Raw genomic sequence first — 26,444 nt, 5'->3', positions numbered from 1 at the left:
ATCATGCAGAAACGACGTTACATAGAGATACATTTGACAATCATTCAGGCAATTCCAGGCAATATAGAAATCTACTTTAGGCATCATAGATGCAACGTGATACCATGATCCTCATACTTGTACGAGGCAACCAATAACTCGGTCGATTCAGCGGCAACGTCATCATTCGCTGTCGTCGAATTTCTCGGATTACATAAACCCAAATAATCCCATGAGTCATTCTAATTCTGGTTCCATCGGGATTGCACCGTTTCCTTCCACCGGTTTTCTGTGTCGCATCCGATCGTTCTTTTGCCTTCTTTCGTGCATGTCCTAAACGTCGCCTCTTTCCTGCTCGACCGTCTGCCGTATAAATAGCCATGGCACGTGTATCGTCTCGGACGCACACGGTGGCCCACTTTTCCTCACTCGAAATTAGAGAACTTCGACGATCACGTTTTTTCATTTTCCACCACACGGATAACCACCTCGCGCGTTCGCGCGGTTTCACACCCTCGATTTCTTGGTTTTATCGTTCCCAACGATTCCAGGACGTCTACAATAAGAAAAATGACACTTTTCTTCGAAAATAAACAAGAATTACGCCATCAAGTGTCATGTTCGTTACAGAATATCTTAGAACCGACGATAGACGCGACGACAGTCGTTTTGTTCACAAATAAAAGCACGGTTTAAAAATAAATATAAGGTCGGTGTATAGAATACGGTAGCTTGGTACAGATAAGATCACAAAAAATTATACGGCCCAAGTGTAACATATTTATTGCTCTAATTGCAACGTAGTAGTAGGGTAACATTTTAACTTGGATACTCAACAAGGGAGCCAGTTCAGGAAGGACTGTAACGCGTTTCACAACGACAGCCGCACTCCCAGGAATAAATAATGCAAATGGTTGAAAAGATCGTGGTAATCAAGTGCGCAATTATAAACGTACCACGAGATGATTCTGTTTTAAAGAATCAAGGAAACAGCGAAACATTAATTTTCGTCTTCTCGAATATTATTTAAAACAGCCTGCATATTTTTTATCATAGAAGAATCTCATTTACGCGAAAGAAAACAAAATTTTCAAAGTTTGATGCCAAATAAAAATTCCAACACCGAAAAATAAATAAACTGGTTGATATCTCGACACGGCACGTCACGTGAAAAGCATTCCATAGAGGTCCAATAGTTCTCCACGTTGAATACAACTGCGTTTCCAACCCGACACGAAGTTCCCTCATATCGCCACGTAATAATGGTGTCAGACAGATCTGATCTGACGGATCACATCCGCGAAACCGGCCGATTTCGCTGGTGCCGCGATCGAGCTGTCGCTCGTCACCGACTTCCACCGTCCCAGATCTCTCGTTCACGATTCATTTTTACAGGACAACGACATCCAACGGCGTGGTCGTCGACGTGCTTGTACACGGTCACAGAGGTAATGAGAATTGTTGCACTTCCACCGCGCGATTGTCATCCAGGACCGCACAAAGTTGAGGTACCGCGAGGTACGAAATACATTCTGTCGTTGGAAATTGAAAGGAAGATGAACATTTCGGAAAAATAATTCGATTTAAGCTGTGGTATGTTTTTAGTAATTTTCTAGACATTATTCCTTTGAATCATTCTTGGCTTAATCGTGTGTTTGTATCATTGAAGAATTTCTTAAGTTCCTTCTCGTCTCACTTCTATGCTAAATTTTTCTTAGAAAAATTGAAATATTTTTTATTTATTGAAACAAGAACAAGATTACGGCATAACAAAGTAGAAACATAGTAAAATTAAAATGTGTTTGAAAATAGAAGCATGAGAAGTAATTCTGTTAGTTAGCACGCTTGCAGTAGATTGTACCGTCCATGGTCAGACAAGAATATTTTACTGGCTATAACCAGACGTGTTTCTTACTACTGATTCTTGCATTTCTATCGTATTTTTCATCACGTAATTGATCTATACAAGCAAGAATTATTACGTAAACTTTGATACAAAGCAAAATTTACTATTACGTATTTAGATAGAAAATCTTCTGCTTAAATGATCACAATTTGTAATAACATTAAAATTACTGTAGCCACAAAATAATGCAAACATCGTAGAACATCGAAACAATATTTTCTCTAAAAATAGAGATCCTGAGGTTCCTTTACCGGAAGTTATACGTTCCTGGGTTCTCTTATCAGATCCATCTATGGGTATAAAGCAGCTGGTGCGAACGTATACCCATTCAAATGACCAATGAGTATCGCGCAACGATGGTGAAACTACGTGTATCTCCTGTTTTAATATTGTTCGTAATTTGCGGCGTCAACTTGGTGGAACCATTAGTAAAGGAAAGCTTGTCCAAATTTTTAGGATCCTTGGCGGGTGTTAAACAGTACCTTTCTCCTTAACTGATTTATATACGTCGATTCATTTGAATATCGCTAGTAAATAGGCATAATATATATGTATAATTATCGTCGCAGAGTGAGGATTCCGGAATTGTTAAATCAATTGTGCAACGAATCGCAAGGCTCAGATACAGTTCGTCGAGATGCGTGTTACGGATGTTTCTTCCGGGCCTCTAGTCAAACCGTTGGATATCCTTTATTGGTGGCAATGTCTAATTGTGCTTATATTTATCTCAATAATACCGATTATGGTCACTGTCAACAGTACTTGAGCGTAAGTTTTTGAACGTAGCTTTATTTAGAGCGTAAAATTGATTAAACTTCTTGTACCTTTGTAATAGAACGCTACTGGTACAGCAAATTCAAGAACGAATCCAACGACGATATACTGCACGTTCCTCGAGTGCGTTCGACAAGTGAACAAGGATAATTTAGTGAGTAGAACGTTCAATTTCACCCTTGAGATGCTTTAAAATTTCTTTGCATGCTTTTGTACAGTAGACAATAAAACAGCTGCACCTGGCTACTTTGGTTCGATAATTTATAAATTATATTACTGTACATAAAAATATAAAAAATAGCAATTGTAAACAGGAAGCAAGAATCAAACTGAGAACGTCACCAAGCTTCAAGATGATTTCCAGACGAGTGCCATTATTTTATTTAAAATTATACAAGAAATTATCGAAAGCTGTTTGCATCATCCGAGAACAGGATTCAGAATCGAACACCGTGAGGCCAGGAGCGGAACCTATCGATCCGAGGAAGCAAAAAATTAAATCACAAAAATTTATTATTTCAGAGCGATCAAATTATACATAGAAACCTATAGGGAAAATATTGTACATATCATTCGACTTTTCAAAACGTCTACACAACGAAATCTAGTAAGTAGACGTATCTAATTCTGTACATATGCGTATTACAATTTCATAATACGTGCTTCCGCTTTATACAAGAATTACATTCGGCTTTAAAGACCACTGCTGTAAATATAGCAACGCTTCGATTTCAATCCATGAAAAAGTCAAATTTTTCGCCAAAAAATTTACACAGAAACTTCGTTGCCACGAGAAATTGATCTCGAACAGATAATCGTTCAACCACAAACGTTCTGCACAGCTTAGAGAATGCGTCGGCGAAGCCATACGAATGTTCCCCAATTTCAACCTCACGGATGTCAAACTAGCTCAATTATACGTGAATACCACTGCGTGTGTGCTGGCGAAAACTCGCTGCTCTCAAATGAACCCAATAACAGGAGAATTTCAAGAAGACGATCTCGCTAATAAGCTGCATATACCCACGGTCAATGCGTTGCTGGTCAACACGGATTACAACATGAACATCGTGCAGCTACCATTTCATTCCACTTCTATCGACCTTTGCGCGAAATATAGAAACTACGAACAAGCCAGCTGGTCAAACGTCGTGTGCTGATCGAAAATTGTTCACCTAGCATGCTCCAGAAATTTGGTGCAACCGTGACGAATTTTAATTTACGATTAAAGAATTATACCATGAACATTGTAAGCCAATTCGATTACTAGAAACGAATAAAACGATAAAATAAATTTATATAGAAATAAAAAAATCATTCTGTTAGTATGTAAATCACAGCTAACTATTTTCATAATTTATTAGTATGAACTTAGAGCGAGCAAAGTATGTATGTGACTGGTTAAAAGAGCCTTGTTGTGACGTTCGATCCGAGAATAGCTGCAAAAGAAAGGCTTCCTTGTTAAGAGTTTTATGGCTGACTTGGTCAAGTCTATAATTAGCATTTTCTGGAAGCCGGTCGTTTAATTTTTGCCTTTAAGTAATCATCCTTGGAACCAGTTCACTGTCAGAATTAATCACGGCTATGACGAAACCGACACAGCTCGCCATACATCTCGACCAACGTCTCGTGTCAAGGAATTTTTCTGCCGACTTTAACGATTTCTACTTAGGCTTGTCGATAAACTGGATCGAAGCTAGAGTTAAGTATCGGTTACCACGGTGCCATACACAACGGACACAGAACGGTCCGATGCAATTTCCATTTTATGAGTTAAGTTAATAACAGTTACACAGCGAGCCGCGATGACACGGAAAGATAGAGTATAATAGAGATTGAAAATGACACGAGTCATCTAAGTGCAAATCGTGGCAAACCGTGGCGGTTGTGAATCATCGCTTAAAACAACCGTCTAACAGGAATGCATAAATCTATCATCAACGATCCCGTATCCCCGTAAATTCCTTTCCTCTTTTTCTGCCGTAAGAAAAGCTCAACAGTAATTCTTGATGATTTCTTCCACAGAGCCATTTCCATTAGCTTTCATCATCGATTATTATAGATCACTGATGAAACATACAGGGAACCGTGACAATAATAGAAAATTGGCTGCACAAATACACTCGCTCGCGAAACTACTTCGACACTTACTATAGACAATTTTTACGTGTTAGAAACATTTTGAATTTTATTTCAGATTTTACCAATATAATCGTCACAGTCGAGTCTCGTAACAATGGTAATGAAATTCCAAAACGTTTCGTATAACACACATAATATATTCATAAAAGGTACCTACGACTGTTTGAATACTTTTGTGAACCTGTGTAGCTTCGTCCGTCGTTACGATTTCAGTCAACGGTCGTGCAAATTCGCAAACACGCCGGAGCAACGTTCCTTCAGGTTGTCGTCGAGTCTTTATTTACCTTTTCGCCAAAAGTGGCGGACCAGACGAAAGAGAGGTGCACTAGGTGAGCAAAAAATTCGAAAAAATATTTTTCTCTTCGTTCGAATGAACACCGACGAAGTTGTGGGCGTAGAGATTTAAAGCAAGCAGGAGCAACCGAATCGTCGCAACGAAAAATAGACACTTTCGAACAAATGTCGCTATCTTTCTGGTATCATGGCTAATGCAATCTCGAGAGAGTCGTAATAGCAACGAAAGAATGTACGAATAGCGGCGTAAATGGGCAAACGTATCCCAGCCGATTCATCGGCGCCGAGTACCAGATACGAACGCTAAAAGAACGTTTACGATATTACTTATCCCGTAAAGTGATCGTAACGAAGCGGCCAATAAACAACCTTACGACAAATTATATAGTAAAAGAACGAGAAACGACTATGTAAACTTGGATATATCCGATAGACTTGCACGAGCCAAGTTATCGCGGTTAAAGATTTTTAGAGGTTTCTTACAATAAGTTCGATTTTTGCCAGAGACATTTGTCAGAATCTTCATCCATTATCATCGTAGTATAACACGCAAAAAGAATATTCCTGCGTTATAAAATTCTCCTAAAAAGACAATCCTAATAATATTTCAATAGATTTCGATAGAATAATCGACTGAATGAAACCGATATTTTGCAAACAGCATCATTCACCGACAACGTTTAGCTCGTAGCGGTATTTACATTTCCGTGCGCGACAGCCGCGTTATACTCGCCAACAAATATCCGGATATTCGACGGTAATCGGATATTAAAGAATCCGGGTATCATCGTCGGCTCAAAGGAAAGGGCTTAAAAGGAACAGCGCACGGACGTTTCCCTATCGCTTCTGTTTGCCAAGGTGAAACTCTCTGGTTAATTCTTTCGAGACAGGGAGAACACAGGGAGGACACAGTCGGAGAAATCGAAGGATCGATTCCGCGACATCGGTGTGCACTCATGTACTTATAAAAAGGGACGAGCAAAACGACGCCGAAAGAACGAGCAATGTGGAGAAGGAGGTGTGGTGGATGGAGAACGAAGAAAAGAAGCGACGAAGATGAAGGGAAGATCGGTCCATTGCACAGAAGCGACGCTCCACTTAGCATCTTCCTCGAAATAATTTGAAATATGCAAATACCATGGATGCACACGCGCTCGCGTGTCGGCACACGAGCCTAGCCGTGTGCGTGCGCTGTACCGCGGCCGTGTTTGTGCACTCTGTGTGTATCACGAAAGAGAAGAGACCAAGATGCGAGGGAGAAGACAACGTATATTCCAGTGGCTTACGGTTCAGTTCTCTCGAAGCCAATCTAACTTAACATGCAGATGCAGTACGTGGAATCGTAGAGGCGACAGAGAGAGATTTCTGCTGAAGAGTTGGTGTCTGTCTCTCTATGAGTCATTCGTGGCGATAGTACCTTTTCCGTATGATCATTCACCGTTACTGTCTTTAATGTCTTCGCGATTCGAAGGGTCCTTTTAAGTCAGGACGTGATTTTAATGAATAAACCATTCGACCGCCGACACGGACACGGATCGATAAAAATTACCCGAACGAATCCCCGGGCCAGATCGCCGACTCGTGTTACTAGAGAAAGTAAAACGACCGGATCTTATTACAGAAAAATAAAAGAAAAATAAAGGAAAAGAAAAAGGAAGAAGCTCGCTGCTTTCCTCCCTGGAAAGGAACAAGACATATCATCCGATATTTCGCGAAATTCCTGAGCAGCAGCAATCGATCCCGACACGAGGCGAACTCACGGAAGTGCATCGTTGATTAAATTTACAAGACCGTGAGGTTCTACAGCCATAAGTAATATAATCTGATCTTGTAAAGAGGCAGGGGCTGACTACCCTCGCTGGATTCAGAAACACACTTGATACGTGCTGGCTTGATAAAGCGTGTACCTTCGAAATTAAAGAATCCTTTCTCATCCATCTTGCGCTTACCATGAAATTTCAAACCAGCTCTGATACGGAAACTTTAACATTCAACAAAAATCTCGTTATTTCTCAAATGTTGGATCAGTGGAATTATATTAAAAGCTACGTTTCTTGCGTTTCTGCCTTTTAAAATTTGTATTTTCTTTACGATTGGAGTGATGAAACGCGTTACGAAGCAAGAAAGATCCCATAAGTTTCCGTACGGATACTGTAGCAATCTTTTCGGTATATTCTGGCTAAACCATTTTACAGACTCTCGCTGTACACACGCGGACAAGGAAACGTGATTCTCGTTTACGAGCGCAGTTCCAGCAGATTATAAATTTATATTGAGTCGTAAACTCTTTCGCGCAAGCTTTAACAAAGTGTCTATTTAATAAACAGGGGTTACTTTCCACGGTTGACCGGTAGAAATTCCATGCGCCGTATCCGTCGCCACGTAGAATATTCATTTTGGAAAGGTACACCAATAAACTGTACAAATAGCAATTCCATTACACGAACAAAGCTCTAACATCATCAGCTAAAACCTCGCCGCGTAAGTACATTTCTCATCAGTCACACAAGATTAAGTTCGCGTGCGACGCGGAGGTTGCTGCACCTACGCACCAGGAAGCCCGAGCATCGTTTCTTCCGCTGTTTCTGAAGATTATCTCAGACGATAGCATAACGGATGACTGTTCTATGAAATATCAACACCAAAAGAAACAATCATACGCGTTAAGATCTCTGAACTCAAGGATCTCCAAAAGAACTGTTTATATCAAAATGGCAATTATCTCGTATCAATTAATATGTTTGGAGGCAATCGCAGGACTAATTAGAGGGTTAAGCTACGTTTATACTAAATCCTACATAACATTAAATCCTACCTATAAAGGTGCCCTTACCATCCCCTTTACTATAATACGTAATCCTTTGTTTCTCAATCATGCAACTCCTACGAACGTAACAATTTTGTTTATTATTTAAGATAACAAAGATAGCCTTCGAATGAACAAAGTTGACAAGACACCGTGTATAATAAAATTTTTGCTTCAAAAAGGAACGAAAGTTCCAAGCTTAAAGAAATTGCCACGATCTTGCAATTTTCTCATTTCGCGTTAAAAATCCCATTTCAAGAGTAATAACGTCACCGCCACCCATTGCTGTTTACTTTAAACTTCCGGATGCTGGAGCTTCCGGGCCGCTCGAAACCAAGTACATGCGTGGTAAACAAACTGGATCGGTTTACAGGGCAAAGCAAGGAAGAGCGTGAAACGAGAAGAGGGCAGCGCGCCGCGTCGCGTCGTTTGCACGTGAATCATGCGGGTCGCGATCGGCGTATGTTGCGCAAGCAACGAGAGCTTCATCGCGGGCTGCGGAGGCGTTGCATAAAGCGTGCCGCGGCGCTGAGCCGCGCGGCGGCCGCCGGAAAACAAAAACAAGGAGACGAGTCAGCGCGTGGACACGTCATCGAGGCGCGGCACACGCGAAACCAGGACACGCTGCGTGCCTCTCTCGCCGTGATTCCATCTGGCCCGGTTTCTTACACCATCCTGGACATTCTCTCATCCTTAACGAGAACGCCATTGCCGTCAACCGTTCGTGAAACGGGAAACGATGTCTGCAAAGTTGCATTTAAGTTTCAGCACGCGGTGGTAGTCGTTCTTGATTTTTCTATTACAATCGTGAGATCCAGAGGATTATAACGTATTTCGATAGACGATAGATGATATGAAAGATACTGGATGAATGAAAGTACAGATTACGAACAAGCAAATGCTCAGATGTACGAAATCGTAGCTGAGCCTTCGATATCCGAACTATTATGGAGCATACTAAGAGCCGCTCAGAAGGCGAATTGAACAACTTCGCTCTCGATGTTTAGCTTGGATTATGGCTAAATTATTTACATAATAAACGATGTCCTTTATCGTGTGAAACATAGAATTCAAAATGAAACCAAACGCCTTAGAGTTATGTAACTACGGTAACTGCAATTCCTAACATCGAGTATTACCTATAATCTAATGATACCAGTAGAGAATTAATTAATCGACCACGAGTCTAGTCCTCCTTTCTTGGGATCAAGAGAAGACAAAATTAAGGAGTGTGTCAAGGATACGAGAAACAGCATAAGCTTGATACGGTAATATTCTTGTTGCCAATATCCAACGTATCGAGTAATTCCAAGGTATTTGGAGTCAGTGAAATCGAAGATTTCATCTCTTGTCCTTAGGTTTAAGTTGTCGTGTCACTGAATGTACATGCGTTGCAAAGAAGAAAACGGAGTATTTATTACAGAAACAGCGGTAAAATCAATTATTAACACGAAACAGAAGGAACGGTACCGTGTGGCATGCATAAGCTGATGGAAACGCTGGTTTCCAACGCTGCGGTTCAACCTCTTTAGTCATGCCCCATGTGTTGCATGTAATACTGTTACATATCAGCATGGTGTCTAAAGAACAGTTGTACGTCGCTGCATGACACGCCGTGTCACAAAAACTGTCCCGCGGCGAACGCGTTTGCATTAAAACAGCACGCAACATTTTCGAAATTCCACGCTTACGCCATGCGTATACGTAACGTGCAGTCCTTAAACTTTCTCTCAATGAATTTCTTCGATTAACACAACAACCCACGTGCAAATCTTTTTCTTCGCAACCGGTTCAAGTTGTTATTGACCAAGATATCAGATCAAAGGTCGAAATAGAGACAGTCGACTTGGACCCACCCAGATCGCGAACAGCGTTTCGTTCTGTTTGGTTTGGCCATCGAAGAATTTTATTCCGATCGTATACAGTGGCGAACTGAGAGCCAATGCAGTCGAGCAACTTTTAGGCGCTGCGTACTCGCTGCGTCACGCGTTTTCCTTTGTTTTCACAATTAAAAACAACGAAGCGAGAACGCAGTGTGAAAAGTCGCTCGTCTACACGGGGCCAAAAGGAGTTTAAAAGTGGCACTCGATATTTGTATATTAGTAACTCTTGTAATAATCATGTTTTACCGCGTTAGCAGCAGTCATTTACCGAGACACGCAAACCACATTAGAGAACAAAGTTGTCAACTTTATCGAGATTAGTCGCTCGATTTCTGAGAAAATTAAATACCGATACGAAAATTAAGAAATTTTCAGAAAACTCAATCGATCAAGTTGATTTCTACACGACTTACATCTGTCTGTTGCTCTTGCTAAATACATTGAAAGACATCTCTCTACTCTCTTATCTACGAAATTAAACGAGCTTTTGTCCTCCGTTAGAAAAATTTTAATAAATTTAGCTCGATTCGATAAGTAACGTTTGTTTGCTCGTTTATCGTATATTCAGAGAATAAACAAGTGTAAACACAACGATATTTTGTCACGAGCCAAGGATTGACGCGTATTTAAGAACTGTTCGAAATACATAGCAACGAGTAGCATGCGAACGCAAGCGTACGGCTATTGTGACGTTTGGGAAACATGCAACGTGACTACAAAGTACTACACAATGCGCCATCCGGCAAAAACGATATAACGACACGGCATACTGTGTACGCATATTTCCACGTGATTCACGCGACGTTTTTGCTGTATTTTATTTGAACCGTACCGCGAGGTCTTGTCGAGCGCTCTCTCTCTCTCTCTCTCTCTCTCTCTTCTTCCTCTCCCTTTCACTCTTTTTGTATTCCATTCCGTTTGTCCACATTCCGTTTCACGTTTTGTTTAATCCACCATTTAATTAATACGCCCGCTTCACCCCCCCCCGCCGATCGATCGTGTTTATCGTCCTAGAAGGAATCAATTTCTTCTGAACAGTCTCCACTGTTTTACGCTCGATTGTTACGAACGAGTATTACGCAGATAACCGAGTGAATAATTCCAGGAAAAATGAGACTCGAAGAACCGAACTCGAGGATACTTAATTGGAGGTACTTAACGACGTACTCGCTTGTACTGTGCGAATCGTTAAGAAATCTATGTTGTTGAATTGGCAGTATCGCCTAGAAACCCTACGAGCTATTTTTCTCTAATAATTATAACGAAACGCACTTAAAATTTTAAATCTTTAATTTCCAACCTTCTATTAAAATTTAAAAACCTACCTGTATCTGAACCTTTAAATTTCAATCGCAATACGAATCTCCTGACATCCCTACACTTTTACGATACGATCAATCATCGATTCAAATATACTTTACGGTGAAACTTCTACAAGCCGAGACTTTTATTTTGTAAAGAAAATGGTTACGAATGTTTGTTTAAATTTATTCATACACTGGCCTCCTTCTCTTTTCCATCTTTCGTCAATAGTGGATACATAGTTTATCGTACGAGGATTCGTATAACTTCGAACTATCGATTTGGACGACAGCGATCATTAGGAAAGCAGCTCTGTCTATCGGAATAATGTCACACTGGAAGCTGGCGTTTCCTCACTGACTCTGCTATTCCGAGCACGATGATACTTACGAAATACCGACTAACGTACGTAATAACGCGCGGTAAGGAGAGGATCACGCTTGTCACACGCATTTATATCGGGTGAATTCGCGGTCAAACGATGATCCCCAAGGATCACACGTGCCACACGCAACTCGCCAACTCGTTAACCTTTACCTCTACCTTCCCTTCGTGCTTTCAACACGCGTCAGCGATTAACACATTTGTATTGCACTTTTATGCAATTCGTCTTATTGATAAATAATCGTATTTGTGTTTTTTTACGCTGAATAAAAATAATAAATAATAAATAATTTCTTTAAGAAAGATATGTTGCTTCCAGTAACTAACTTCGACTAATTTTAATGAGATTGATTTAATTTTAATTTGAATTTTATTGAGATCAAGAGTAACCGATGCCAAATTAAGAACTACACGCTAGATATAAGATTCGCGCGATTGAACGTCAATTTTTTATATTATGATTGCGTTGAAGATACACTGATCAAAGCTATAAATCAAGACGGATCTCATTTTTATTATATGGCAAACGTGAGCACGTAGGAGAATAAACGCGGTATTATTCAGCGAAATAGCGAACGAAAAGTCGGCCACGGACAAATAGAGAGACAGACGTCTCGGGTAATGATTTCATTGGACTTTGTGCCGCGCCGATGTAAATATTATCCAGCAGACACTGGTTACAGACCAGCACGCTAAATGAGGAAAATATTTGTACACTCGATAGGAGAGTTTAATCGAAACGTCACGGCTAAATAGCGGATAATATCGATTTTACGATTGCGGAACATCGATGAAATTGGCCTTTTGTCAACCGGTTAAAATAGCTCTATCTTTCGGCGTAAAACCTTCGTTAATGAAATTAAATTTTCCGATACTTGCTATCGCCTCTGCGAATACGCGATACGTGAATCTACAAATTCCTTGTTACTAAATCCCAGATTACCGAAGAAAGAAGCACAAATGAAGAATGATTATTTTATCGTATTATACATAATCGATCGTGACAACTCGAAGCTTCGATCTGTTTCTAAAATCCGTTTAAAATAGTCAAGGTAGCGAGTTTCAGACAGTCACAGTTAAGAATTTTCATACAATATGTAAGCTTATAAATCGAGAAGTTTCAAAAACGAATCTCATGGTTGCTTATTTCGCCATTTAGCGATATACATGAATTGAAATTTTTCGATGAAACATAAGAAAAAACACGCTACGATAATAATTTCGAAAATAAATAACAGACAAGAGCATCGTGTTATTTGTTTATTGTTACGAAACGAGAAAATTCGGTCATTGTGCTGCCACCTGGCGGCAAGTGGAGGAACCCGAAGACGCGAGCTCGGTTGAAAAATACAGTAAGACCGCGAGATCGAAACTGGTTCGAAACAGGTTCTTCGGACGGAAGTCTTGGCCGCGATCGCTCAGGGACATTCGTCTAATCCAGTCGTGCAATTTGTCTCTCGACGACGACGCGGAACCACCCGGTATCTTTCACCGAAGGAAAACTAAGTGCAGTTTCTAATTCAGCCGCGAAACGATGCTTCAGATAGTAAGAGAATCTACCAGCGTAAAAGACGCTGCTTCTTTTCGTTACCCTCGAGCGGACACCGTAGCAAACCGAACGATCTATGCGCTCGTTTCTCGGAAGTTCCTTTAATTGCGCACGGTATCGTTTTGTCACGACCGTTATCTAACGTAGCGAGCGCGAAAATACGAACCACGTCCATACGGATAATGCGACCGGTTATGCAAATGAAATTGCAACGCGACTTCGCTTAAATTAAATAATACAAATCGTTGCGAAAATCGTGTATAGGATCATATACATAGGAGGAGCGATTCGAAACGTAAGTATCTATGAGATTCTATCGTGATTGAGAATCTTGTTAAGAAAGATCATGAAGCGGATAATCGAAGAGGTGGATTACAATTTAACAATGAGTCGAGTATTTTAAGATAAAGGAGGACTTAGCGTGTTGGTAGATCGTTTTTCTCTGAGATTAGCATTAATTTCTTGGTACATTGGGCATTGGACCATGAAAGGGAAACGAGTGATCGAAGGAATGAGTGAGTATCCGATGATGAACTGAGAATTTTAAACTTGATGGGATTGAGTTTAATTGGAAATTTTATTGATAAATTCCTGTTTGGATTAGCGTGAGTATACATGTGATTTTGTAGGAAAATTAAGGAATTCGTAAGCTTGTAACAAAAAACGTACTGCAACTATAGAGATTCGAAAGAAATTTTATTGATTTGCAACCAAAGACATTAAAAATTTCGTAGTAGCGATATAAAATTTCGAAATGAACATTAGCAGAAGTAGCAACATTTCGTAAGTAATGATATCATTGCGGAATTTTATTCATCGCTAGTGTCTGTCAACGACATTAATAAAGCAAACGCAGGATGTTTCTTTAGCCTGATCTTTGATAAATACACACGATATACTCGTCGCTTAAGAATATTTTAGATCGTGACGAGAAAATTTCTGCACCCACTCAGTTAAAAAAGCTACAATATCGAGCGGATAAAAATATTTTATAAATAAAGAAAGGACAAGAATACTTTGCAAATATATCTACGATTCGGTCATCAAAATCCTTGGACAGAAAACGAGGAGAAAAATTCTGTAATTGAATTATTTTTCGCTACCGAACTTTCCACGGTTCCTGCGTGGGCGCAAGATGGAAATATTTTTAAAAATGCAACCGATCCGTAATTCAATGGACCGGGACAACAAATTTCACGCGGCTGTCTTTACTCTTCGGACAATCTGAGAACCGATAAATAAGTTCTCGAAAGAAAACACAATTTCTTGGTCAGTTGCTAACCGAGAGAGACCGTTCGAACTTTGCGGTCTATAATATTTACACAGCGATAGATTCAAATCCCACGCCTGTCCAAAAATTATAACATCGTAAATAATTGTAACTTGCTAGAAACTCGATATTCGTAACGCGATTCGGCAGTTCCATATATTTCGGGATCTGTTAAAAAAGAAATAGCGTTGCTAAGGATCCTCCGCGCAACGCATAGCGTAATCAATTGCATCGAGAATCTTCCTGATACTTTGATGGATTTACGATCGTTTACATTACCGTTTCTTCCTCGAAAGCATGTGACGCTTTTATTTTAAACAAAGGATTTCGACCCTTCACCCTTTTGTCAGCCGATTGCGTTCTCAATCATTCCAACCATATTTTTCTAATTTTGATCAAATCAATGAAACTACTTTTGCGAAGTATCAATTTTCATACTTTCCTTACAGTTTGACAATTTTTCAAAGCAAAAGGAACGCAATTCGGTAACAAATTCCTACATATTCCTTATCAACGTTGTTCACTGCGATTTCTATTTCTATGCATCATTCTATACCATACATCTATCGCAACTTAATTCATCGGTACATCATTTCTAAGACTGCATCTCACTACGACAACTGTATATTTTCGTAACTAATCCCTTCATCGTCCTCCTGATTACATTCAGTTTAGGAAGCATCATCCCAGTCTATAAAAAGTTGCTTAATTTTTTTCCAGCCTGATAGCAGTCCGATAATGGTGGTTCCTAATTATTCGTATGGCAAGCGATTGGTCGTTACTCTCGAATTAATTAGTGGACCAATTGATCTGAATTAAGGCGCCGCCCAGTAGATTCAAATTAAGATCAATATCTCGGCATGTGAATCGGAATATGGCTGCGAGCACAGCTCGTAATCATAAATTTCTGGTGTCCAAACAATGGGAAGTCGCCCGTAATTTTGCCAAAACACGCTGCTCAGCCACCATCGATGATGAAACGCGTTGCTCCTTGCTCGACAAACCCCCTACGTGCTGCTAAAAACCCCTTCGGACGAACCAATAACCACGGGGGTCAATTTGGTTAGCTACTCCCTGAAAAATTTCTCTCCCGCTTCGAGAAAGAAATCTGTATTCAGTCTCGAGTCTCTTCTCATCTCGAAACGAACGTGTTGCTAGATTCTCAGAAAAATTTATTTTACGTTCTCAGAATATTCGGTTCGTGCGAATATTTATAAAAGTTCGAAGAATTAGAACTGCGTAGGTAGGGAACACCCATGACGTTTAGCCAGTGTATTCTGTTTCCGAAATAGTTACATACTATGCCACTGTACATACTTAGTATCTAATAGTAGTATCTTAGTATCTAGAGTCTGAACATTATTACTAGAAGAGTTCGAGAAAATGGGAAATTAATGTTAGTCTTTCAACAAAAGTAGCCATGAAAAGGAAAAACTTATTCTACTCTAATAACACCTTATTATAATCCATTTAAGCTATCCATCGTTCAATTAAATATATCTCCGAGGACATTAGAGAATTACATGGAGAAACGCACATATTTATAATACCTAACTAATAGCAGTGTGTAAAGAAGAGTAAAACGAGGAAAAAAAGGGAAAAGGAAACTGAAGGGAGATCGTGGAACAATCGTAATAGAGGGAAATCACGAATGTCGTGGGACGAGTGAACGCGGGTGAACGACGATATACGAGGTGTCTCGTTAACATTATTGGTATACATGTACCTACACCAATAATCGTTACTGAACTGCAGCTGCACAATTGCAGCCATTCAATGCGACGCACGCCGCTACATGATCCTATCTCGCCACGGGATTGAAACGGCTTCTCCTCGTACAGGGATAAAACAGATATTAGATCACATTGCCTGTTTCTGCTAAGGCAAACACCGTAAACAAATAAACTAATAATTACATCGATTTCGTCTTGCTTTCCTGGTCCACGTTTTATTCCTCGTTACCATTACGAAATCGTTTCAAGAAAACTACACGCGTCAATTCTGTCTTGTATATTTTTTAACAGTTTGTTAACTTTGTCAAAAGAATTTGTTAATATATTCTACGCGAGCAACTGCACCGGCTCGGATTTATATGAAAAGGCTCGATTTTTTTTAAATATCCAACTTCTGCATCTTTAAATATGTTTATAAAACTATGAATTTACATAAAAGTCTGCAGTCTGATCATAAGCCACGTGTCAAAAATGGATTCGGAATGAATAACTTACTTCGATCGCGAACTATTCGATTATAAACAATCGGGAAAGATATTACGTATGCTTGCTATACTTTGGAACTTGCTAGCCAACGCATAGTTTGAAAGCTTATCGCGTTGATGGATAACAGAGGAGGAGAAAGACGAAACATTCAAAATTAAAGCCACGATCTAGACTCTAGTGCCAGTGGAATATGTGTTGCGATACTTTTCGAGCTAGCCTGATGCGCGCGATGGAGTAGAATAAATAGCGCGAACTGTATACAAAATTAAATACTCCGCTGAAACGGTGTTTGCACTTCCGGCTTTTCCTGGCCATTTAATTCGACGATAAAAGCATTCTAACCTGGTTACATCGCTGTCGGTCTTACCAAACCCATTTCCGCTTTTATTTCTAACTACACCACCGCACGCTGTGAATGAACCTTTTAGAAATGTATACCATTTATATAAAAAGTTTTCCAATGAAAAAGCAATAACTGTAATTGATATTCTAATACGTTCACTACCAATCATCTAAATATTTCAAATAGATATATACGATGCAAATTAAGCGTTAAATTGGACGAACGTTAATGATTATCAGATTATAATAGTTTTCTCAAATGTTTATTCTAAGTCGACTGAATTTGTCTCCTTTCCTTTTCATCAGTGATAAATTCCTTCATTTTCTTTGATTCGATCAATTACATTAGAGAGGGTCTTATAGCGAGAATAAAATTTATTTTGCTTTTCATAATGCTAATTTAACGATTTAAAGAAATCAAACGAAGGGGAGAATCTCGCAAATTCTCATCGAAACAATTCTCGATTTAAAGCAGTGATCGAAAAACAAATATGGAGGCGAAGTGCGGCTAGCCCAATTTCATGCGGACTTGAAACAAACGATAAGGAAAAAGGCTGCCTCTAAAATGCCATTTTGCGTGACTTGTTTATTCGTTTGTTTCCTCGTGTCGACCGGCATCGAGCGCTATGGCCATTACTCGAAAATCAGCAACTAGGTTTAGATAGACTTGGAGACATTGACGTAAACGGATTTCAGAGGGAATAATCGTTTCCCTGTAACAACAAGATGTTAGATTATGGTCATCCAAGGTCGTCTTTTCAAACGCAAATTCTATTAAATGCAAGTGAAATTGCTTTTAAGAATGTACTACGTTCTTATCATATACATGAGCGTCATAAATACGAATGGGATTTGATTTACTGGATTGTAATTCGAGATATTTGCCTTTCGTTTTCATTTCGCAATTTCTTTAGTTTAGTCTTGAAGTATTACGTAACCATAAAGTATCTCGAGAAACTTGGCAGCGATACGATTAGATAATTTGAGAAAATTATTCAGAAAATGATTTAATAATATATACGTAAATTTGTTAGAAATAGAAAACTGAAACAAATGAATAAACGTAGATAACAATGATAATGACAGATGTTCATAACTGTGGTATAATAAGTGCCTTATAAACACAATTTACAGCAGGTGTCTAAGCGCGAAATCAATATGGAGGGCTAACATAATATCGTGAAACGTGGTAGTATCGTCACGAACGTCAATTGGAACAATGTCAGTGGATGTAGTAGTAAAATTAGAATAAATATAGGCGTAAAAGTATTATTTATGCGTTGGAGTAAGTTATCTAACGTATCTTATCATACGTTAGGGTAAACAAGGCCGCTATCGATTTTTACGGTTACGTCACAACTACTGGTGACGTCACTGCCGTCAGAAACAGGTGACAACCACTATTAGCTAGTGACGTCAAACGAGAACGGACAACGAACCTCTGTCCTGCGTTTGCGCGTTACAACATATCGGACGTGTACTGCACCGACTGCACGTCTCCATCGTGATCAGTTCTTTCAGATGCTCCTACCTACTGTTCGAGTTAAGAAAGAGGTGAAATAGCAGCAAGCAACGAATTCGATCATTGCTCGATCACCGATGCATAAACGCGAACGAAGCCCTAGATGTGCGCATGTTCTTCGATGGGTAACCTAACGGACATCGAGGGTTCCAAATACTTCATTCTAGAAAATTTAATAGACAGTGACAACACTTACGAGTGCCGCTGGACTGTCTGTCATTCTTTCCGGAATCCTTTTGTCTTGCAGATGAGCCTCACTAGCGATTAAACGTGCGATAAAGAGAACACGTACTCACGACACCGTGCTCGAAATCTCGGAAACTGTCTCAGCCATCATGGATGGCATAACCGTGTCGATCGCCGACTCGTTTGCGCCGCAGCCATAGCTGCCGCCATCTTACATTCAATGTCGAAACTCTTCGATAATTAAGGGTAGTGTAATCGCAGTGCACTGAATCCTGAAATAAAGTATATATGTATGTATCATTTTTCCCCTTTTATTATAGATAAAAGTAACTTTAAAGATCTGTTAAATGAGATATTTCATGGCTTAATAATTGCATATGCTATTTTAAATTTAGAGAGAGAAAAGCAGAGGAAAGCTCTTATAGCCATGACACTTACTATAGATATTTACCGTTTACTGTAAAACTGAGATATTTATTGTTAAGTATATAAATGTAGACATATGTGTATTTTAATATGCAGTACTAATTCACACAGTACTATTCATTATTATAATGGAAGTTTAACTATTTCAGCTAACTTAATTTTGCATGCAATGTTATGTTTCATCAATAATAAATTGAATATCACGTACCGGAATTTTTTGATAACTTACTACTTGTGCATTGATACATTTCATTACGACGGGAAATTATTACACCCACTAACATATTTAAATATTTATTTATATGCACAAATTTTAACAAAACTAATTGATTCACTTTGTTAAAACTCCTATTACTATGTAATAAACATCTCAGCAAGATATATTCAGTAATTTTAAATTACGGTTACAGAACGACTAAAGAAAACGCGCCAAACCATAGCAAGATATAAGATAGACCTAACACCCCCATGCATTTCTTGTCTCTCATCTCAGGGTTACTAGAGACACTTTACCTGGTACCACGGTACCAATGTCTATACTTTATCTGTACTATTATTTCCAAAATTACCGATTCAGCAAAGAATAAGATTACAATCACCGACGAAGTATAGAGCGCGGTACAGTACTGTTGTATTGTGATGATACTGTAATCTTATTTTACACTGAATCGGTAACGAATGACCACAGTCGAAAATGAAACCACAGACGAGATACAGGAATAAACGTGACATTATAGACAAGATACAAGAATAGACGCGTTATTCAATGCTGTTTCGAGTCCTACGTTTTAGGGGTTACCTAACCATTTTCATGTCGCATGCGACGTTATCGATTCAGTACAGTACTAGTTTGAATTAAAACAAATGTCTTATATGAAATTATAAATAAAACATAGAACAGGATATCCTATAATCGCAACAAAATGTATAGGATTCTATCCCGCTGCAATACTGCGGAAATCATTACACATTATTAGAATAATAAATTAATATACAATAATAGTTCAATAATTCTTTTAATTAATTACAAATAAAATTCTAGTTTCATACATCTGAAACATAAAAATGTGTATTTTTTAATTTTTTCTATTTTCATGTTTGTATTTTCAAATCAATTATTAATTATATATTATCAAGTATAGGTAGTCCGATTCAAAATTGGAAACTCACAACACAATTTATCGATAACTCAAGCAGACAAATTACGCTCAATAGAAAAAGCAAAAAACTGACGAAAAGAGCAAAAGATTACCAAAATTTTATTTCTACGGATAGATACATATATCAATGATCAAATAGTCCATTTTCACAAATATACTGAAGCTAAGGATTAAAACAAACGATGCAACTTAAAATTAAAACTTGACTGTAATATTTAAAACTAACGACACAGCTTAAAATTAAGACTTAAAAGTAAGACATAACAATAACAACGCAATTAAAGACTGAAAATAAATAACCTAAATGTAAAGTATAAAACTAAGATTTGAGAAAAATAACTATACTATAATAGAGAAACAGTTGACTAGTAGTCAAGAACTATTACCCATTTCAAAAGGAGAAGAATTTATATAATATTTCAATTTATAATAATTATAGATTTTTGGACATCTTTTTACAAAATTTTTAATTTTTACAACTCATCAACCCATATCTTATAGCAAGCTCTACGTTTTCTTAACTTGATTCTCAGCATATACTATTGTTCAACGATTAATTATTAAATATTTAAATCTAGTATAGTAGCACACACAAAACGCTATTTTACTTTCTAGTATAAGCTTGAAGTACTGTTTTAATTCGATTACAATATCAATTTAATTACGCTATTTTATTTTATAATGTCTGTAGTTGCTAATGTCTTGGATTGATAACATCTCCAACAACGTTAAAATCTCTGTGATATTTTCGAGGTCGGTATTTCAGAACATGAGTAAACTGCAAAGGGAGTAAGACGGGCCTTTTCGTTCGATGTTTCAGGACATGAAACACAAAGTAGCATAAGAAGTCATATCTACTTTGTACCCTTGTCTGTGGTTCATTATTGAAAATGTATTGCTGGATGATGTGGTTTAGTTATTAGTACGCATTGGATCATTGTGGTATTGGTGTACATGTGCTAAGGATCTCCCTATTATATTACATTATATTTTATCAATTAAAAAGAAGTAACAATGGCAGAATTTGTAGAACAAAGATGCGAGGATATGATTCCTGAATTAGAACACATGGAAAGAATTAAACTTTTTGATAAAAATGAAATTCGGTGAGTGAAATAGGTTATATTTTGTAACACAGACTTTACTTTGACCAACTATTTATGTTGCTATCAATTATATAGAGGAATTGCAAAGAAACTTAAAGAATACGAATATAAAATTCAACGTCACCCAAGAACTAAAGAAGACTATTTGAGATACATACAGTATGAAACTGACCTGCTTAAATTAATTAAACAACGTAGAAGTGTATGTTATTACTTATTAATAAATAGTTGACTTATTGTTAAATAGTTGATTACATAGTAATAACTATAAATGCACATTAGTCATATACATATATGCATGTATTATTTTTATTCAACAGAAATTTGGTATTATTCAAAAAAAGGCAGATATTGACTATGCTATTACAAATAAAATTAATCTTTTATATAAAGCAGCAATATTTAAATTTCAAGATGATATTCGTTTTTGGATTACTTACATAAAATTTTGTAAACATGTTGTAAGTATTTGAATTATATTTTTTATTAAAGCTATTGACTTTTTATCTTTTAAATATTACTATAAAATTTGACAGCATTTTCACAAGGATGTTAGTTATATGTTAGGCAGAATGTTGCAAGTTCATCAAGATAAACCCAAATGTTGGCATATTGCTGCATGCTGGGAACTAGAAGAAAGTAAAAATAAAGACACTGCTCGTCAGTTTCTTCTTCGCGGTTTACATATACATCCAACCTCTCAGTTATTATTTATTGATGCTTTCAAGTAAGTCACATATAAATTTTTCATACATTATTAATGTTTTCATTTATATTTTTAATCATTAATTATGTGATACAGATTAGAATTAGATGATGCATCAGCTAATGATCAGAAAAGTAAAAATAATGGTGACAATGCAGTACCAACAGAAACTGATGATGACATGTCTATTGGATTAAAAAGGGCATATATCATATATCAACAAGCATCAAAACTCATTAGAGATATCAAATTCATAATAGAATTGTTAAATATTACAAAGAATCATAATAACACAGAAAAATTACAAAATAAAATTGTTAGGTAAAAGTAATAAAAATATGTTAAAATTATTGATTATCTTTAGTTTAAATATTTAAATTCTTTTTAGTAATATGATAGAAGAGTATACTCATGAACCCCTGATGTGGGATACAATGGCACGACGAGAATTAGAAGGACTTATTCAACCTTCTTTTAGTAATACAGCGATGCAGGTTGATGATTCAGAGCAAACTTCATTAAGAGATCGTATAACATCTTGTAATAAAGTTTATCAAACAGCAGTCAAAAAAATTAAGACTGAAGAAATGTGGTCTTTGTATATAGAATGTTTAATAGAAATTAATCAACAAACCAGATCTTTAGCTTTACCAAATTTTAAAAGAAAATTATTAAAAACTGCGCTATCTCAGGCACACCAAGCAAAGAAGTTAAAAGAAAAATATTATTTACATTGGGTTAGTAATGTACCTGATAAATATTCATTATATGCATAAAGTAAGAATTAAAAACTTTGATATTAATAATTTCACTGTAGATCAACATGTTAAGTACTGAAAAAAAAGATAAAACTACAGAAAAAAAACTTGAAGAAATTTTAAGCATTGCAACTGAAACTATACCAAGTAGCGTAAGTCTTTGGCATGCTAGGTTACGATATTTGTTTGCCTCAGGAGAAGAAGAAGAAGCTGAAGCTGTATTTTTAAAGGTACAAAAATACTAATAATTGTTTTTAATTATATGAATGATATTACATACATATAAGCATGATCATTTTTTAGGCAACACAAGTTCTTGCAGAAAAGTCATTACCTTTATGGAAGATGAAAATATTACACGTACAAGCAAGATGTCCTGAGAAAACTGAACAACTTTTCCAAACAGCTTTACAAACACATCCAAGTATTGCTCAGTACATAAAGATTATTTACATTGAATGGCTAGTTTTGACAAAAAGTATGTAATCGTAAATTGTAAAATTGTATTTAGTAGCATGTCACGACTGTTGGTTTATTTTAGGTATACAAGCGGCGAGGAAAGTTTATGATAGTCTTTGTTTACAACCTCCTTTCTTTCTTGAATTACACAAAAAGATGATAGAGTTAGAACTTATGCAACCTGAAATATCATTAAAGCATGTGAGAAAGTATAATGAAATGTCAACTTTACAGTTTGGCAAAAATGATGCAAGTATTTGGATAGATTATATTACATTTGAAATGAAATATGGCGATCCCAAAAAAATTGGAGAATTACATGGAAGAGCAGTAAAAACTTTAGAACCAAAATTGACAGACTCGTTTATTTCAGAATACAGTTTAATTAAAGCCAAACCAGATATTATTAATACTGGCACATAAGCATATGCAAATAATAAATTTGTGTATAATGAAAACATCATTAAGTACTACAATAAATAGACATTTTATATATTGAATGAATGTTTTTTCTAATGGATTTGTATAAACATTACAATTCATTCATGATTCAAGCGGTATCTCTTTTTCCATACGTGTAAGAACAATATTACGATCTGTTTCGTTTGGCAATCGTGTTCTGTCTCCTGTTTTTAATGTTGCCCTCATATCTAAACACATCACATCTGTTGCCAAAGAATGTTGTTTATCATCTAAATTTCTATCAACTTGCAAAAGTAAGCTTTCCAAATTATTATATGCCCCTCTAGAAAATAATACGTACATTAAATAAAATAATTACATTTCACGATGATAGAATATGTCATTATGTAAATTATGCATTATTGTACATACTTTGAATTTTCCAATACACTTTTTAAGTCTTTTTCAGTTTGTCGCAAATGTAAAATTTCGTCTTTCAAACCTAATTCAGCTTCATCACGACAGAGTTCAAAACCAGGACGATAAGTACGATTTTCTAATCTTGTCTCTGCACATTTTATTGAATCAATTTTATGCATTAATGCATCTTCTAGTCTAACTATTTCTTTTTGTAAAATTTCCATTTCCTTCTGGATCTGAAAATATTATGTTTAAAGCGAACATGTATTAAATATTAATGATCATTTTACTTTCAAATGTTGTTACTTTAAGCTTTTGCCATTCTAATTCATTCCTAGCTTTTTGTGTCTGATAAATTCTTTTCCGTAAACTAAAATCTGTTACGTCTTGCTGAGCTTTAATATCATTTCTGGCACGTTCGCGCATTATATTTATAGCTTCTCGTAAATTATATACATCGCTTAATTCATTATCAGCTAACATTTTAATATAACGGCAATGTTCCAACCAAGCTTCATAAGATATTGAACTGCAATAAAATAGATATTTATGGTATTTATTTCATACATTGCATTTATTTATTAAATATATAGATATTTATTTTTACCCTTTTGCAGTTCTTAATGCATTTGGTTTATAGCTAATATTTGCACATGTTCGATCTAAATTAAGATTTTCTTTCTCTATTTTAATAGTTTCATCTTTATCTTCCACTTCTAATTGGATTTGAAATCTAACTTCTTCTAAACGATTTAATTTTTCCCATGCAGCTTGCACCCTACACAAAATGTAGCATCGGAAACATATGTTTAAATATGCACAGATCTTTTGTATTCATGTTATACCTATCAGTTAATGATTTCTTAATATTTTCAATGACACAAAGTTCTTTTTTCAATTCTGTATCAGCTTCATCATAAGTAAGTTCTGTTCCTCTACGGCAATCCCTCATGGAAATACATTCTGCTGTTAATTGTAATGGATAATTTAAAGTTTCTAATTCTTTCTCTGTATCAACTTTCTCATCTTGTAAGAACTTTAACTCTGCAATTAATTTATCTAACAAATTTTGTAGTAACTCTCTCCAACGTGATAATTCTGTTACTCTATAAATATATGTGATATAAAATGTTAGATTCTTATTGGATGTGATTTGAATTATTCATCTACATTTTATCATTATATAATTCATCATTATTACCTATCTGCAAGGCGAGTATTATTCATGTATGTATCCCATATTGTTTTTACCATTGTCTCTGAGCGAACAATTTTTCCTGTATTTCTTAATTCAAATGCCTCTGCACTTCTGAAAGCTGCATTTTGCTGAAGTTCCCATTGTTTAGCATACCAATCTGCTAAATCTATTATAAAGAGATTGTATGTCATGCATATAAATAATTAAAAATTATAATTTATTCCTACCATATATAACATTTTAATGCAATATATAAGTATAGAAGAACATATTGTGAACAAAATTAAATATCAATATTTGTGACATGACAAAATTCTAAATTACACTTACTTATGTGTGGTAAAGGTTTTTCATATGTAGTTACAGACTTAGCCATAATTTAAACAATTAACAGAAATGTTAATGTTTATATATCAAAGTTACACAACAAATATTAGCTTAATAGTATCACAAATAAGAAACTGATGTTTGGTCACCAAAGTAACAAAATATTGATTTAATAGTATTTTATTCTATGCAATTATTCTATAATTATAAATCATTTTTCAAATAGTTTAACTTATTGGGGAAAATAGGGAAAAATTAATCCAATATATAAAAAGTTTAATAGAACTACATTATTAAACTATAATTTTTAATGAACATATAATGTTTCTATTTTATAATTAAAAGTATAAATGATAATTTCGTAAAAGCGTAGTTTGTGTCTTTTTGATCAATATAGTAAAAATCTTTCAATATCCGTTATCCATCCGAAGTATTACTATAATGTTTTCGAATTCTCATTTATAAATAACTTTTATTTTTGCGAAAAGGGCCAATAATTTTAAAAATCACCTTGCTTTTTATTAAATGTGAAAGTATGCAAAGTACAATACATTATAAGTAGAACACGATTAATCGATTCATATTTATAAATCATAAAAATGCATTTTAAATTTAAATATAATTTTTTACTTGCTAAAACTATGAAAAATAAACAAAAATAACAAACTGATACCTATATCTTAAATTGAAGACTTTCCATTAAAAAATCTTACTTCCGGTGAACGAGGTTTTAAAAAATGGACTAATGAACTATACAATAAAAGTTACAAGGGGTTAAAATGAGATTGCTTCTTTAAAATAAAATTTTACTATTACATGGTATTTTTATTAAAAGATTTGATTATTCGAAGATTCAAACCTCGATAGATTCATATGCATGAAAACTTAATTGATACTTCTTTAAATAAATTAAAAAATGCATAT

General features: G+C 36.2%; 4 protein-coding genes across 11 annotated transcripts in view; 2 read left to right on the top strand and 2 right to left on the bottom strand.

Moving 5' to 3' along the window:
• Positions 1–18,725, bottom strand: part of LOC132916389 (3-phosphoinositide-dependent protein kinase 1) — a 408,115-nt gene extending 389,390 nt beyond the window's left edge. For 4 of the 5 annotated variants that reach the window (XM_060976328.1, XM_060976330.1, XM_060976329.1 and 1 more), the window contains exon 1: positions 18,569–18,725. In XM_060976328.1, coding sequence (XP_060832311.1) covers positions 18,569–18,592 — 24 coding nt within the window. In that variant the 5' untranslated portion in view covers positions 18,593–18,725. The remainder of the gene's footprint in view (positions 1–18,568) is intronic. The other variant, XM_060976337.1, reaches the window with a different exon arrangement.
• Positions 2,218–3,987, top strand: LOC132916271 (uncharacterized). 3 transcript variants are annotated; one of them, XR_009660066.1, is made up of 5 exons: positions 2,225–2,363; positions 2,455–2,653; positions 2,721–2,813; positions 2,974–3,266; positions 3,339–3,632. XR_009660066.1 is itself a non-coding variant. In XM_060976127.1 (4 exons), exons 1-4 carry the CDS (start codon positions 2,218–2,220, stop codon positions 3,817–3,819), a joined length of 756 nt encoding a protein of 251 aa, XP_060832110.1. In that variant the 3' UTR covers positions 3,820–3,987. The 3 variants fall into 3 exon arrangements, 1 of the variants encoding a protein (XP_060832110.1); XR_009660065.1 differs by having other exon boundaries at positions 3,502–3,587; XM_060976127.1 differs by lacking the exon at positions 2,974–3,266 and having other exon boundaries at positions 2,218–2,363; positions 3,502–3,987.
• A 2,278-nt stretch (positions 18,726–21,003) lies between the features above and the next one.
• Positions 21,004–23,673, top strand: LOC132916374 (U3 small nucleolar RNA-associated protein 6 homolog). Its single transcript, XM_060976295.1, has 9 exons — positions 21,004–21,250; positions 21,326–21,452; positions 21,571–21,711; positions 21,787–21,977; positions 22,053–22,277; positions 22,345–22,693; positions 22,774–22,944; positions 23,018–23,192; positions 23,256–23,673. The coding sequence occupies exons 1-9, from the start codon at positions 21,159–21,161 to the stop codon at positions 23,594–23,596; spliced, it is 1,812 nt and encodes a 603-aa protein (XP_060832278.1). The 5' UTR covers positions 21,004–21,158; the 3' UTR covers positions 23,597–23,673.
• LOC132916375 (tektin-2) lies at positions 23,525–26,400 on the bottom strand. 2 transcript variants are annotated; one of them, XM_060976296.1, is made up of 7 exons: positions 25,524–26,400; positions 25,197–25,359; positions 24,841–25,101; positions 24,603–24,773; positions 24,302–24,524; positions 24,008–24,231; positions 23,525–23,918 (listed from the first exon to the last, which is right to left on the bottom strand). In XM_060976296.1, the coding sequence occupies exons 1-7, from the start codon at positions 25,567–25,569 to the stop codon at positions 23,717–23,719; spliced, it is 1,290 nt and encodes a 429-aa protein (XP_060832279.1). In that variant the 5' UTR covers positions 25,570–26,400; the 3' UTR covers positions 23,525–23,716. The 2 variants fall into 2 exon arrangements, with proteins under 2 accessions (XP_060832279.1, XP_060832280.1); XM_060976297.1 differs by having other exon boundaries at positions 25,197–25,416; positions 25,520–25,614.
• Positions 26,401–26,444: the final 44 nt, after the last annotated feature.

The sequence above is a fragment of the Bombus pascuorum genome, chromosome 2 (genome assembly GCF_905332965.1).
Source record: "Bombus pascuorum chromosome 2, iyBomPasc1.1, whole genome shotgun sequence".
In the NCBI taxonomy this organism is placed as follows: Eukaryota; Metazoa; Arthropoda; class Insecta; order Hymenoptera; family Apidae; genus Bombus; species Bombus pascuorum.
This window is presented reverse-complemented; position numbering and strand designations above follow the sequence as displayed.

Bases quoted from the DNA above. Each gene is read 5' to 3' on its own strand.
- LOC132916271 (XM_060976127.1), top strand. From the start codon at position 2,218: ATGACCAATGAGTATCGCGCAACGATGGTGAAACTACGTGTATCTCCT. The intron at 2,364-2,454 runs GTACCTTTCTCC...TTATCGTCGCAG, and splicing joins TCCTTGGCGGGTGTTAAACA to AGTGAGGATTCCGGAATTGT. The intron at 2,814-3,501 runs GTGAGTAGAACG...CGTTCTGCACAG, and splicing joins AAGTGAACAAGGATAATTTA to CTTAGAGAATGCGTCGGCGA.
- LOC132916375 (XM_060976296.1), bottom strand. From the start codon at position 25,569: ATGGCTAAGTCTGTAACTACATATGAAAAACCTTTACCACACATAA. The intron at 24,774-24,840 runs GTATAACATGAA...CATTTTGTGTAG, and splicing joins AAGAAATCATTAACTGATAG to GGTGCAAGCTGCATGGGAAA. The intron at 24,525-24,602 runs GTAAAAATAAAT...ATTTTATTGCAG, and splicing joins GCATTAAGAACTGCAAAAGG to TTCAATATCTTATGAAGCTT.
- LOC132916374 (XM_060976295.1), top strand. From the start codon at position 21,159: ATGGCAGAATTTGTAGAACAAAGATGCGAGGATATGATTCCTGAATTA. The intron at 21,978-22,052 runs GTAAGTCACATA...TATGTGATACAG, and splicing joins TTATTTATTGATGCTTTCAA to ATTAGAATTAGATGATGCAT. The intron at 22,278-22,344 runs GTAAAAGTAATA...AATTCTTTTTAG, and splicing joins TTACAAAATAAAATTGTTAG to TAATATGATAGAAGAGTATA.